The 13,837-nt window shown below is 41.5% G+C and overlaps 1 protein-coding gene and 1 long non-coding RNA gene across 3 annotated transcripts in view; one reads left to right on the top strand and one right to left on the bottom strand.

Moving 5' to 3' along the window:
• Positions 1–13,837, bottom strand: part of LOC309342574 ((E2-independent) E3 ubiquitin-conjugating enzyme FATS) — a 147,901-nt gene that overhangs the window by 84,238 nt on the left and 49,826 nt on the right. Inside the window, exon 1 of one of the 2 annotated variants that reach the window (XM_081863203.1) lies at positions 9,786–9,878. The exons of the other annotated variant lie outside the window; for it this stretch is intronic. Coding sequence (XP_081719329.1) covers positions 9,786–9,825 — 40 coding nt within the window. The 5' untranslated portion in view covers positions 9,826–9,878. Of the gene's footprint in view, positions 1–9,785; positions 9,879–13,837 lie in introns of those variants that run through there. 2 annotated transcript variants of the gene reach the window in all.
• Positions 7,334–11,554, top strand: LOC309342634. Its single transcript, XR_014156940.1, has 2 exons — positions 7,334–7,429; positions 11,335–11,554. It is a non-coding gene; the product is annotated as an uncharacterized lncRNA (long non-coding RNA).

The following is a 13,837-nucleotide window of genomic DNA, read 5'->3' as shown; positions in this document are numbered from 1 at the left end:
AGAACGTACTCATGTAGTGGACCTGAGTTTTTTTTTATATTCCTTTTACTTTAAAAGCTACATTTCATACATACATGACATAATTAGAATTCAAAGTTGATGGTAAATATATGGTTAATTGCAGGCTTAGTGATTAACGTGAGTCATTCACATTGAATTTTCAATTTCAAGTTTGGTGCAAAAAATCAAAGAATGTGAATTCACTGCATTGCCCTATTGAATAAAAGTACAGTGGTACCTCTGGTTAAGAACTTAATTCGTTCTGGAGGTCCGTTCTTAACCTGAAACTGTTCTTAACCTGAGGTACCACTTTAGCTAATGGGGCCTCCTGCTGCCGCTGTGCCACCGGAGCACGATTTCTGTTCTCATCCTGAAGCAAAGTTATTAACCTGAGGTACTATTTCTGGGTTAGCAGAGTCTGTAACCTGAAGCATCTGCAACCCGAGGTACCACTGTATCTGTACAGTTTTTGGTTGCCATCAGAACAAGTTTACCCATGAATAAACATGTATATTAACTAATTATATCATTTTGAATGCATTAAAATGAATATTCTCCTATTTTAAATGAAAATTCTCTAATATTCTCATTAATCAAGAATATTCTGGAGAATTTAACATCACTAGTTCCCACATGTGCCTCTCCAAGTAAGACCAAGCTTGCTATCAGGGATAAGAAATGGATTGGGTGAACTGGTAGGCGAACTTTAGGAAGAAGGGCCACCACTCTGGGGTAGAACAGTTGCCTTCCATGCAAAAGGTTGTCTCCAGCATCTTCAGGTAGGGCTGGGAGAAAAGCCCTGGTGAAATCCTAGAAAGCCAGTGCAGGCCAGTCAGCTAGATGGGCTAATACTTTTGATCAATATAAGGCAGCTTTCTATGTTCCTGTGCAGGCCTCAGTTTGGTTGTTATGTAGAATTACGGAATATCTCGATGAGCCCGGCCAAAGATTCTGCCTCATATAACAAGATTTTGTGTATCAAGATGAGCAGGTGATGTATGTTGTGAGAGAAAGCCTCTCCTCCTACCAGAGGGGAGGTGTTGTGAGCGGGAGCCATTCCCGCATCAGCAGGGGGGCGTATTTGGCCCCCTGCGTCACTTGCCCAGCTGCTGTGCCGCGCCCGTCAGGCCAGCCAATAGGGCTGGCTTGGAGGCGGGCTCTAGCCGCATTCAAGCGGCCATGGCAGCCCTGTGCCTCATTCTGCTGCGTGGGGTGGAGTCATATATATATTGTTTGATCCAATGCCTAAGCCAATACCACTCACATGCTGTAACCAATAAAGTTGTGGCCTTCTTTAGCCCATTAACCTAAAATACATGTGTCCTTGTGTCTTATTTATCCCTAAGCGGGTGGTGGGTCCTCGACTCACAAGGGTTAGAAACATTAGCTGTCATCTCTAGTCTAGGATAGTCTTGGCTCGACAGAAACAGAACTGAAGAGATCTTGAGTTTTCTACATCTTTGCTTTACGGTGCTTTGCCCCCGATTCTAAAAATCAGGTCTGCGTGGCTAATTCTCCATACATCATTCAAACTGCATTAAAAGTTTCAGTGCTGCTTTGAGAGGAATCCATGGTGATGAAACTGTGAAAAGCCAGAACACCAGGAATGCTGAAGTCACCTAAGGATCCTGTGGGTGTGAAATTGTAGGCAATTACATCTGATCACTGTGTCAGACATTGCTGCTGAATTTATTCAAATTTGCTATAGAAATTGTTTTGAAGTACTTCAGAATACCAAGAGCCCTGATTAAAGCAAATTGTGTCTACAATATGCAATGCTGTGGGAAGAGAATCTAGTCCAACAAGAGTTGTACATGATTAGAAAATGTCAAACACCAGAACAACAACAACAACAACAACAACAACAACAACAAATTAAAGAAATGAAATATCTCAGAAAAATACTGCTCCTGAGTTTCAAAGTCTTCTGGAAGACGGTCGCTAGCAACTGACTCAGGACAGGTGAGAGCAAAATGGAATTATGTAAATGGGACCCATAATGAAGATGAGGACAAATTGTGTTGACCAAGTTAAAACTTTTTTTTTTTTTTTTTTTTTTTTTTTTTTTGCAGAAGGGGGTATAATCTGACAATGTTATATATTGGTGTCCAGGGGGAAAGATTCCTGAAAAACAAGTACAGTGCTGCATTTTAAAATATTGAATGTTTAGGAGATGGGGAACAGAGAACATCCTTTTCCACAGAAAATATTCCATTTTCAGTCCTTCACATCTCCAAACTGGGCTGGAAAGACTCCCTTCTGAAACTCTGGAGAGCTGCTAGCAGCCATTGTAGAGTAGACAATACTAAGTTGGACCAATGGACTCAGTATGTATGGATATGAATATGGATGGATGTATCAGCAGTAAGCCCATATCATCACAGTTCTACTTAGCAACTAAGTAAAACAACAGCTTCATCATCACCTGCACCAGCCCTCAACTTGTGACACTCAATATTAGATGGTATTTCTTGATCCTTTTCACCTATTTGACAGTGATCCTGTCCAACTTGCAGCACTGACTCTGCCTCAATAGGCTGCACAAAAGCTAGAATTATAAGATGGTCCAAAGTACAGCAGAGAACAAATCATCCATCAATTTTGCCTTCTCACAAAGGCCATTGTTGATAGCTGCTTTATTCGAAGTTGCTGCCACCCACCCTGGATACTGGACAAACAGCACAGAGAAGCAACATAATCAGGTTTAGGTTTCTGTGGGCTCTTAGCAATATAGCACAAATGAAACTACAACCTCTCATATGCTGTTCTTGTCTGAAATTTTAAAAAAATCATGTTATCACAAGGGATTCTGTAGCATGATCTTACTTACTATGGGGATCTGGGCAGATCAGAAGTAGCATGTGTTGTTTCCTGACTATGGAGGTGGGCAACTATTGTCCCCATCTTCAAAAGGGGGTGGGGATAAGACCCAGGTAACTACCAGCGCGGGTGGCGCTGTGGGTTAAACCACAGAGCCTAGCACTTGCCGATCGGAAGGTTGGCGGTTCGAATCCCCACGATGGGGTGAGCTTCCGTTGCTCGGTCCCAGCTCCTGCCAACCTAGCAGTTCAAAAGCACGTCAAAGTGCAAGTAGATAAACAGGCACCGCTCTGGCGGGAAGGTAAACAGTGTTTCCGTGCGCTGCTCTGGTTCGCCAGAAGCGGCTTAGTCATGCTGGCCACATGACCCGGAAGCTGTACGCCGGCTCCCTCGGCCAATAAAGCGAGATGAGCGCCACAACCCCAGAGTCGGCCACGACTGGACCTAACGGTCAGGGGTCCCTTTACCTTTAACTACCAGTTTGTAAGCTTGACATTGATATCAGGAAAGGTCCTAGAACAGATAAATTACGCAGTCAGTTTGTGAGCACTTAGAAAAGGATGCTGTGGTTATTAAGTCCTAGTATAGATTTCTCAAAAACAAGTCATGCCAGACGAATCTCAATTCTTTTTTTTTTTTTATAGAGTTACAAGCTTGGTGGATCAAGGGAATGCTGTGGACATGAGTCATGGATTCGATCACCACATTGAGCAAAGGATTCCTGCATTGCAGGGTGTTGGACTAGATGATCCTTGTGGTCTCTTCCAACTCTACACTTGTATGATTCTATGCTTCTGCCGATGGGTCAGGACTTGGAAATTGTTACATCCAGTGGGGCACAGCCTTCCCACTCAAACTGACAAGCAAAAAAATCCTCAATATCTCAAAGCCAATCACTTTTCCTTGTCCCCCCCCCCCCAATTTTCTACTTGCACAGAAGCTTGTAGAAGCATTTCTGCTAAACTCCTGTTCTCTTGCCTATCAGCTCTCTGCAGCACTTTGTCAATCCTACTTCAAAAGTATAGCTATGGCAAAGAGGCATGTCTCATGTGCATCTAGGCAGAAAAACCATGTGACCAATCAGACTGCTGGGAAGTCAGTCCTGGTAGGAAGACTCTTACTTCATTTGTTGTTATGGTGCCTGTTCAGCACAGCCACTATAGCAGATACTGAAGGAGTCAGAACTGCTTCCAAAACAGCATTAGCCTAGCATGCTTAGAGCTGTTTCCCTGAAGGCAAGAGAAGCAACAGGTTTCCTACTTTGAGGAACTCCACGCCACCCATAGTATTTATTTTGTGACCTTGCTAGAGAGAAAGAGCAAGCAAGCTCTCTGTAATAAATATCTACTGCTCTACTTAATCATTCTGCCTCTTTTTAAATTGGGGAATTGGGAGGCAAGTAGTGGTTGGCTTGTGTATGTGTTGGAACCAACTCTGTATTAACTATTTCCCTCAAATTTCCAGAAAAGGTGTGTGGATCTGCTTCCAAAAAGCCTCTCCTCTAGCAGGGGATATATCTTGAATGCATAGGAATGAATCAAAATGCTGTCGCTATATTTCCAGCTTGTTCTTTGTAAGTTTGTCGGTGAACTTCTAAAGTGAGACATTTGGGCTCTGTGCCTGTCTGGACACGACTCTGCAATATTCCCCAAACCTGGAAGATAGTGTCCCAAATCTCTGATATAATAGAGGCCAATTATGATTAGCCTGGTGTGATGAACTAAACACATGAGCAGAGATTATTACTACTCATTTCCAGAACTGAGCTACACATTATAATTATGTTCTGTTGTGCTCTGATGTGCCCAAGCCCAAATGAACAATCATTATTATTTTTCTATCTATTGGTTGGAACACTTTGTTCTTTTAATTTAAAAAAAATGTTTTGGATAATGAAGAGTTGGTTTTTGGAGGGAGGAAACTGCACGCACCTGAAAGCAAGTTTTTCTCACATTTTAAAAGTTTTTAAGTGTTCAGGGTTTTTGGGGGGGGGGGGCAACAGATGTGTAGGTTTTAACCACACAATAACTGAAAAGATTAGGTCATGTGGTATGGTGTAATTTCTAAATAAGAGGTATTAAGTCAATCATACTTGGGCCCTCTTACCTTGAAGTTATTTCCCTGTCCCCAAATGTGTAGAGAATAACTGAGGGAGGGGGCGTTTTTTAGACAAGAGGAGACAATGGCACTATGCACACGTGTGACTGTATACTTTCCTAAATAAGTGCTATACAAGTCCTACTAAGATGAAAACATAAAGGTTAAAAATTGCAGCTCTACCAAGCAAAAATGTTACCAGCTACCACTGACACCTAAAGCATGTACCAGTTGCAGTGTTAAATAAGCCCTGGGAGACCAGTGTCCCAAACTCCACTCTGCCATAAAGCTCACTGCATGACCTTCAGTCAGTCACTGCCTCTCAGCCTAACCTGTTTTGAGGATACAGTGTGGAGGAGGAGAGCCATATTTATGTCACCTTCAGCTTCTTGGTGGACGAAAGGTGGGATAAAAATGCACGGGGCGGGCGGGGCGGGGATAAGCACCAACACAGAACAGAGTTTTGGAGGGAAGAAGATTCAGGTGTTATTTTATTTTTCAGTTATTCTTATGATTAGGAAGCATCCTGATCCACCTCAGTTTCAAAATGATAATCAAGACTGGCTTCATTTTAAAATGTGTTGTGTGATGATAAAAACCTTAAAAACTGCCAGTAGATTTTATACAGGGCGGAATGGGCATGAACACCAAACAGGCTGCTTAGAAGAGACAGCGAAAACTCCCCTTTAAATAATATGCAGAAAGGACAGATCATCCACATACTGATTACCAAACAATATTGTACTTCAAAAGCACGACCACCATTTGAAACCATATTCAGCAGGGCCCCCAGGTAGCCACCTTTATGAAGATGGGAAATTGCTTATTTCACCTGCCAGAAAGTTACCAAGAGCAACTTCATTATCTTTTGCAAGGACCCACAGGCATTTCAATAAAACCTCATGATTGGCCGTATGAAAGGCTACTAAAATACCTAATAAAATCAGCATGGATAGTTGACCCCTCTCCACTGCCAGAAGGATAGCATTAAACAAAGATAGGAAAGAATTCAATAGCCATAATGCAATTACAATGGAATGAACATAAAACTGTGCCATCTCTGCTGATGGCTGTACTTTCACAGCAGGATTACAGCTGGCCAAAGCAGGGAAACAAGTTGTTCAAGTGTGCATGTGGCTGGTGCTAAAAGCCCGTGTGTTTATGATGATGGCACGATGCAAATTTATGCACAGAACAATCGTAGGCATCCGCAAAACAAAGCAAAAACCCCATGATTCCCAGTGCACTTTGGTTACTTCTTCAAGGGCTGCGTGAGCCCAGCTGTGTCTGAGGAGTTATGCAAACATCACATAGGGGAAACTGCATACAAAACTCTATTCTTCTGCAAAGGCATAGATTAGTTAAAACTCCCAAAGCTGGGAAACAGTGATCTAACTGGGAAAGAAGCACACATTCGTAATCAGTCATCATCCGCCCTGCCCGCAATGAATTTGACAATACATGTGGCCAAATGGATTTGTCTTACAGTAAAAAAAAAGGGGGGGGTAAAGGACCTCTGACAGTTAGGTCCAGTCGCAGACAACTCTGGGGTTGCGGCGCTCATCTCGCTTTACAGGCTGAGGGAGCCGGCATTTGTCCGCAGACAGTTTTTCCTACCAATTTCAAAGTTACTTATTCTCTAGTAGGTGTCCATAGGATTGCAGTCATAGAAACCTAATGCCAAAAATGGTTCATTAAGTATCCAGGTAAACTGTCTCCAGGGCTTCTGGCAAAGAAAATTCTCAGATGATTTCACATTACTATTTTGTATCCTCAAATCCATGGAGATCAGTATATTTTTATAGTAAAGGTAAAGGACCCCTGACCTTTAGGTCCAGTCGCAGACAACTCTGGGGTTGCGGCGCTCATCTCGCTTTATTGGCTGAAGGAGCCGGCATACAGCTTCCGGGTCATGTGGCCAGCATGACTAAGCTGCTTCTGGCGAACCACAGCAGCGCATGGAAATGCCATTTACCCTCCCGCTGGAGCAGTACCTATTTATCTACTTGCACTTTGACGTGCTTTCAGGCTGCTAGGTTGGCAGGAGCAGGGACTGAGTAACGGGAGCTCACCCCGTCGTGGGGATTCAAACCACCGACCTTCCAATCTGCAAGCCCTAGGCTCTGTGGTTCATCAAGAGGTTCAATGCTATCCTTTGTGCGTTGAATCAAGACAAAACACACTACATGTGTTAATTGGTTTACCAATACCAGGATGCCTTTGTTTAAAATCCCCCCCCCACCAACAAAAAAGAAAAGAAAAGCATCGGATGAAGTAAACTCCAGTCCATGAGAACTTATATCATAATAAAATTGATTGTCTTTAAGGTGTCACAAGACTTTGCTGTATTTGGTAATGGCTGTGTCCTAATGTCACAATTCCAAGGGTGTTGGGGTACCCTGAGTTCAGTGGGACTTGATCTTTAGTCACTGAAGTCACTTTAGGACTGAAGCCTAAAGCAACAGGACATCTTTATTCTGATTGACAAGTAGTAACTCTTTCCCACCACCAGGTAACAATGCTGTTCATTGTCAGTTCATCACCATGTTATGTTCTTTCTGTAGCTGGCAGTGACACAATTCATATATTAGGAATTCAGTGTTCTACTGCTGCCTGAGTGCTGGAAGGAAGACCGCTGCTGCAAGGCCCATTTCCACCTGGCCTAGGGGGCAGGGCCCAGACTCCAGAGTGAGCTAAAAGAGGCTCCTGGGAGGTCACTGGGACATTGCTGGAACAACTCTTGGGTTGCGGCAACTGGCTAAAATGTTTTCAAATGTTTTAAATGGTTCTAATTTTGGTTCCTCTGTTTTGTTTTTGTCGGGTTAGTGTTGGTTAAATGTTTAGTTGGAGTTGGTGGTTACTTTGAGTATAACTGTAAACAGTTTGTTATTATTATTGGTATTTATTTATTTATTTATTTATTTGTTGGTTGGTTGGTTGGTTGGTTGGTTGGTTTGTTGCTTGTATAGGGTATCTCGTTTTTTAATGTTTGATGTTGTGTTGTGTTTTATTTGTTGCAAGCCACCCAGAGTGGCTGGGGAAACCCAGCCAGATGGGAGGGACATGAATGAATTATTATTATTATTATTATTATTATTATTATTATTATTATTATGCAAAGTAAAAGAGGCATTTTGCCAAAGGCCAACTAAATCCACTCAAGTATTAAAGTCACAGTGCTAACAAGTTGTTTCAAACGTAGCAACTTTGTACTTAATTTCCCCCTGAAATCATCCTGTACATGTCTACTTGAACATAAATCTCATTAAATTCAACAGGGCTTACTCCCAGGTAAGTGAGTGTATTGCTTTTGGCTACACTGTCCTGTTGTTAAATGATTGCTTCACGTTGCTGCAATACATCATAGTCAATATTACCAGTATTTTTATCTCTCTAGATAAAACATATATGTATATGTTTGTTAGTTTTTTTAAGAATGTATTTTGTCATGAGGAAAAGAGATTTGTCATAGATCACAAAATCTGAGAGAAAATAATTACATTTTAAGCAGGGTGCATGCTAATACTGTTTTCACAGAAGAAAATTAGCCCCATTGTGATTTGTCGTCTTGTCTAGGAAGTTATTTATTCCAGCCTTTCTTTTAATGGGGTAAAATCTATTTTGCAAGCTGGCATGTGAGTTGAACTGAATTAATGCAAACCCATTATTTACATTTCGAGATACTTGTCTTTGCTGTGGCAGGGCATATGGGAAAATGTTAACAATTTCACTGGTGTTGACTAACAAATCAAAACTTTCAGGAGGTTTTTTTTAATACCCTGACTAATGGAGATAGATGCCTAACACCGTTCCCCCACTGTTTTGTGTCTCACAGACACAGCATCTGTCTTTTTTGCCATTGGAAAAACAAGATTCATTAATAACGTTGCTTTCAAATGATGTATAGCCGAACATACGTCCTGCAACACAATCCTTCTAGAAAGCAATAATCAGACTACACAAACAACACTCCTAACAAACACAGGGAAATGTCTGGTGGCCATGACCTAGTGCTAAATATATGTTAAAAAAGGAAATTACACACAAACCACATGTGTAACTCTAAACCTCCTTACAAGCTGCTGCAATCCTTTTCTGACATACCTGGGCGTAAGACCCATTCATCTTAATAGGACTTACTTCTGACTAGATATGTATAGGGTTGACTATAATATCTGGATTCCTCTTGGTTACAATTATTTTAGTTACATTTTGATTACAGGGATCTACAAGAACTTGGGCTTTGCAAGAAGTGGAATGTTGAATATAGTTTATTTAATTTGATTTTAGCTTTATATTAATTTTAGCTTTATATCCCATTTCTCTCCATTAAAATTGGACCCAAGGTAGTTTACAGAAGTAAAAACTTTTTAAAAATATTACACCGCATCACGTTCTGTATAGATCAATAACATACATGTAAAAAACACATGCTACACCACAAAACTAAATGCACATTACAAAATACAAAAACACAGTAGCAAAATCCAGACACCATTATGAGCCTTTAGTTAGCAACAGCAACTGTGTTGCTGTATGCATTCAAGTTTATTTAATTTTTTTTTTTAAAGGCAGCTTGAAATGTATAGAAAATTACTGAGACTGAAATCCTATACACAATTACCCGGAAGCAGAATTTGTTCAACTCAAATGGAATTACTTCTAATAGAAACATAGAGGCTTCCACTGTAAATCCTCAACAATTGTGCTCTTTAAATTCTGCTTTAAATGCAGGAGCCAGCCAGGTCTTTTCAAAAAGTTCATCAAATGTTGTAGTACCAACAGAAGCAACAAAACAAAACAAAAACAAAGCAAAGAATTGTTCAACTACTGATGCGAAAAGCCTGGAAAACTTGTACCAAACTTACCAAGGCAACACGGTTTCCCCCAGGAGTCATGGTTAATCATGAAGCAAATTTGAGATATGAAGGGCTTTCTTTCCTGGTTCCTTGCTACAAGAAGCTTTGTCCTTAAATCCAGGGGTTTCCTTTTCTGAGAAGGCATATTTCATGTTGGTTTCAGTTTTATAAATGTTTCCCTTGGCTTGCTTTCGCTAGGCCGGCTGCCACTTGTTGCAATGGTAACAGGGGAAGCCAGGATCTGCTTTCTGCTCAGTCGGCTGGAATGAATAATTAACTCCCCCCCCCCTCCACCTCCCCTCATTAGCATTCCATTCAAGCGACACAAATGAAGCAATTCATTTCTCTTTTTTGTCCTCAGAAGCTCACTGGATTAATGAGGGTTATCTAGGAGATAAGGCCCAGGCCTGCTGATTTCATTTAGCCTGATTGGTTAGAAACGGTGTATCCTAAATGCAGGGCCCCATTTGCCCACATATCAATTTTTGGCTGCTGCATTTTTCAACCTTCTTCTGGCAGGAGATCTTACATTCAGCCAGGGAGGATATCTATCTGGCGGACGCCGCATTAATCTTTCATTTTTGCAACTTTAATATTTTATGCTGGCAGTGTTCTCTGTTTATAGGTGCTTTGTGGAGCCACGTGAAGGACAGGTCTAGCACCAGAAAATGCCCTTATATGTAACTTTCTCCTGGCCAATTTGGCACTCCTGCCGGTGAGTTTGCACCACAACTGAATTCACCCCTCCAGCAGCTGACCTGCTGAAAGGTTGGGTAAAAGTGCCTCCACCTCACCTCACTGTGGACATAAACCACTTACTTTTCTGTAAGCTGCTTTGAGACATACAATGAAAAGTGGGGTATACTTTTTTAAAAAAATATGTAGGATAAATAGGTAGAGGACACAATCTGTATTGGCCTGGTGTGCCATCCCCAATGAAATGAATGGGAACAGCCCAAGAGTATACTTGTGTTTTTTAATGGATGCTGCATCTGTAATAACAACAAGGCAGTGTGCCTTATATACAGTCAGGCAACCAGTTCATTGAATTATTTACTGCAGTTGGGAAGATCTAGGAGACATCTTTCTCAGCCCACTATCTGTCATCTTTCGGACCAAAGATTGAACCTGGGACCATCACTTTTGTGGCTCCCTTCCAATTTTGGGGTTTTTTCAATATCTTTTCCAGAGGTTTTGCAGTCCTCAGGTGCACTAGATCATAACACTCTGTTCCTTCTGATATTCAGCAAGCCTCATCCCTTGTAATGTTTTCAAGAGCACTGAAGACCAATTTCTTCTCAAAAACCTTCAGTGGTTAAAGCATACTGGGGTCTTTGTGTTGTGGGTCGTCTGGATTTTTTTGTTGTTTTTGGTGTTTTTAGCTTTAGAGCAGCTATGGAATGAAGTTTTAAACTATTTAAATATTTTAAAATATACTGAAAAGTTGTTGTCACTGTCCTTTTAGATAGAGTTGTAAGTCGCTTTGTGGAAAAGATTTCTTGAAAAGCGGGATATGCATTTATGTGAAGTCATAAAATAAACCAGCATTTGATTTCAGCAACCCTGTTTCCTTATATGGGGCCAGGGCAATAGCAGCTGGCTAGAATCAGAGAAGAATCTGGCATGTCAAGAACAGCATCTGAGAGAGCAGAAGAGGAGCTTGGAGGAATCTTAGCAAGTCAAAGGGGCATGGCACTATGATAGAATCTCAGCAGAGGTGAAACCAAAGAAGAGGAAGAAGGGTGGAACCTAGTAGAATCTAACAGGTGTAGCACAAAGCCTATGACAAAACCTTGGTTTTATTGCCTATGCAGAACCTATATTAACTAGGTCACATATTTGTACATAATAAGAGAAAGAGGAAGGAGCAAGACTTTCAAGCTTTATGGACTTAAATATCTGTTTGCTTGTTTTTAAATCACAACTATGGGGCAAGTGAAATAGCATTATTTTATACACCCATAAAGTAGAGTCTGTAGGACTTTTTGATTTCTGCCATAAATGTCAATGGTGATCATCCTATCATCCAAGTACAAATGTTATTACTGAGCACTGAATTCAGGGCCTAGCATGTTCTTAGCACTTGTGGCTGCAAATATCTGGAGCACTGCCTGGTGCCATCTCAGAGCCCACACATTGGGGACAGAAAGAGATATCCAGGGCTGAGGTAAGGCTGTGTTAAACATTTTGCCCCCAACATGAGGCAAAGTGCTCCTTCATGGGTAGGAGAAGCAGAATGAATTGTGCAAACTAAGCCAATTTATACAGAACTTCCTTAAAGTAAAATCTGGTGTTTGTTTACTTATTTTGTTAATAATGTATACTGTCTTAAAGGTTGTCAGTGTTCCATTAGCCAGACATCATCAAATGGCAGAAGAGGCAAGAACAATTCCCAGGCTTGGATTCTTCTTCTGAGCAGCCGTACACTACTAGAGCCTAGATTGCCACAGCAGGTTTCTCATGCACCCCTCCTTCTGTGCAGGCTTCTGTTTACATTAATTACACAACCAAATCCTTTTAGTGTACAAAAATTGCTTCCTTCTTCCCACAGATGCTTTGGCCACTGTCTAGACAAGGATTTGAGTACACTGATCCTTGTGATTACCACTACTCCAGCATTAACGTCGTGCAATGCTGTTTTTGTCTTCATGTGCATCATACATGAGAAACAAATGTCTTTGCAAGGATGGGCAGAAGGGAGATAGTGGTGGGTTGCTGCATGACTTGATATATATTGGCAAGGGTTTCTCAGTTCCAATTGTTTAGCAATAGCAACAACAGAAAGGCTTTTTGAATCCAAATAAGGCTGTTGGAATCCCTGATTTGTATTAATTCAGATGCAGATTTGTATACTAGCAGCCTCCTAGCGAGAGTTGCTTAGGAATTCTAAGACACACACACACAAAAAAACCAGGGCAGGTTTGAAAATGGTGATTAAAAGGTTGAATCTGCTGACATAGTTCAATATGGTGTCCTGTTATATCTTAACATAGATGAAAACATGCTCCTTGATCTTGGGTACCATTGTGCAAATTTAGTTACAATATCTTAAGAGATCTCCAAATGCACAGTGAAGAATTTCACGACCGACCATTATAGTAGATATGCAGGTCATCTCAGTGTACAACAGGGTAGAATAGGAAATTGGCTGTGCCCCCTTCAGCTGCCATTTTTCATTTGGCTGCACACACCCAGGCTTTTTGCAGGCTATTGACAGTAGGGAATCCCATAAGCAGTAAGGTAAAGGTAAAGGGACCCCTGACCATTAGGTCCAGTCGTGACTGACTCTGGGGTTGCGGCGCTCATTTCGCTTTACTGGCCGAGGGAGCCGGCATACAGATTCCGGGTCATGTGGCCAGCATGACTAAGCCGCTTCTGGCAAACCAGAGCAGCGCACAGAAACGCTGTTTACCTTTCAGCTGGAGCGGTACCTATTTATCTACTTGCACTTTGATGTGCTTTCGAACTGCTAGGTTGGCAGGAGCTCACCCCGTTGCGGGGATTCGAACTGCCAACCTTCTGATCGGCAAGTCCTAGGCTCTGTGGTTTAACCCACAGCGCCACCCACGTCCCCCCATGAGCAGTACTTCCACACATATTTGGTGGGTGAAATAGAGAACTTTGAACTGGCTTTTTGTGTGTTTCTGCTGAATCTTTGTTCATGAGCTGGCTCAGAGTTTCCCCCCGCCCCCATTCCTTTCAAAGTTTTCTGCTGCCTGTGGAAGCTGCTTATGGGCAAGGAGATACTGAAAACATTTAACCTACCTCTTCGAATGTGCAGATTTCCCCCAAAGTCCATGCCTGAGTTGTGACTCAGGATCAGGGACATGAGAGGAAGCATTTCATACATTTTAAAATTTCATTCACTTTCCTTTTTAAAAAATGATTTTAAAAAAGGAAAGAAAGAAAGAAACACTTTACAATGTTCAGCACATTATATGGGATATTAATATCAAATAGAATTGAATAAATAAAGCATGTTTTATTCCACAACCATCTTCTTATATCAAACAGTCTTATCTAAACCAAAGGCAACTGTCTCCCTTCAGCCTCTTTGACAG

This window comes from Podarcis erhardii (genome assembly GCF_964252035.2).
Source record: "Podarcis erhardii genome assembly, chromosome: 5".
Taxonomy (NCBI): Eukaryota; Metazoa; Chordata; class Lepidosauria; order Squamata; family Lacertidae; genus Podarcis; species Podarcis erhardii.
Note: the sequence above shows the minus strand (reverse complement) of the source record. Positions and strands in the feature narration are given on the sequence as shown.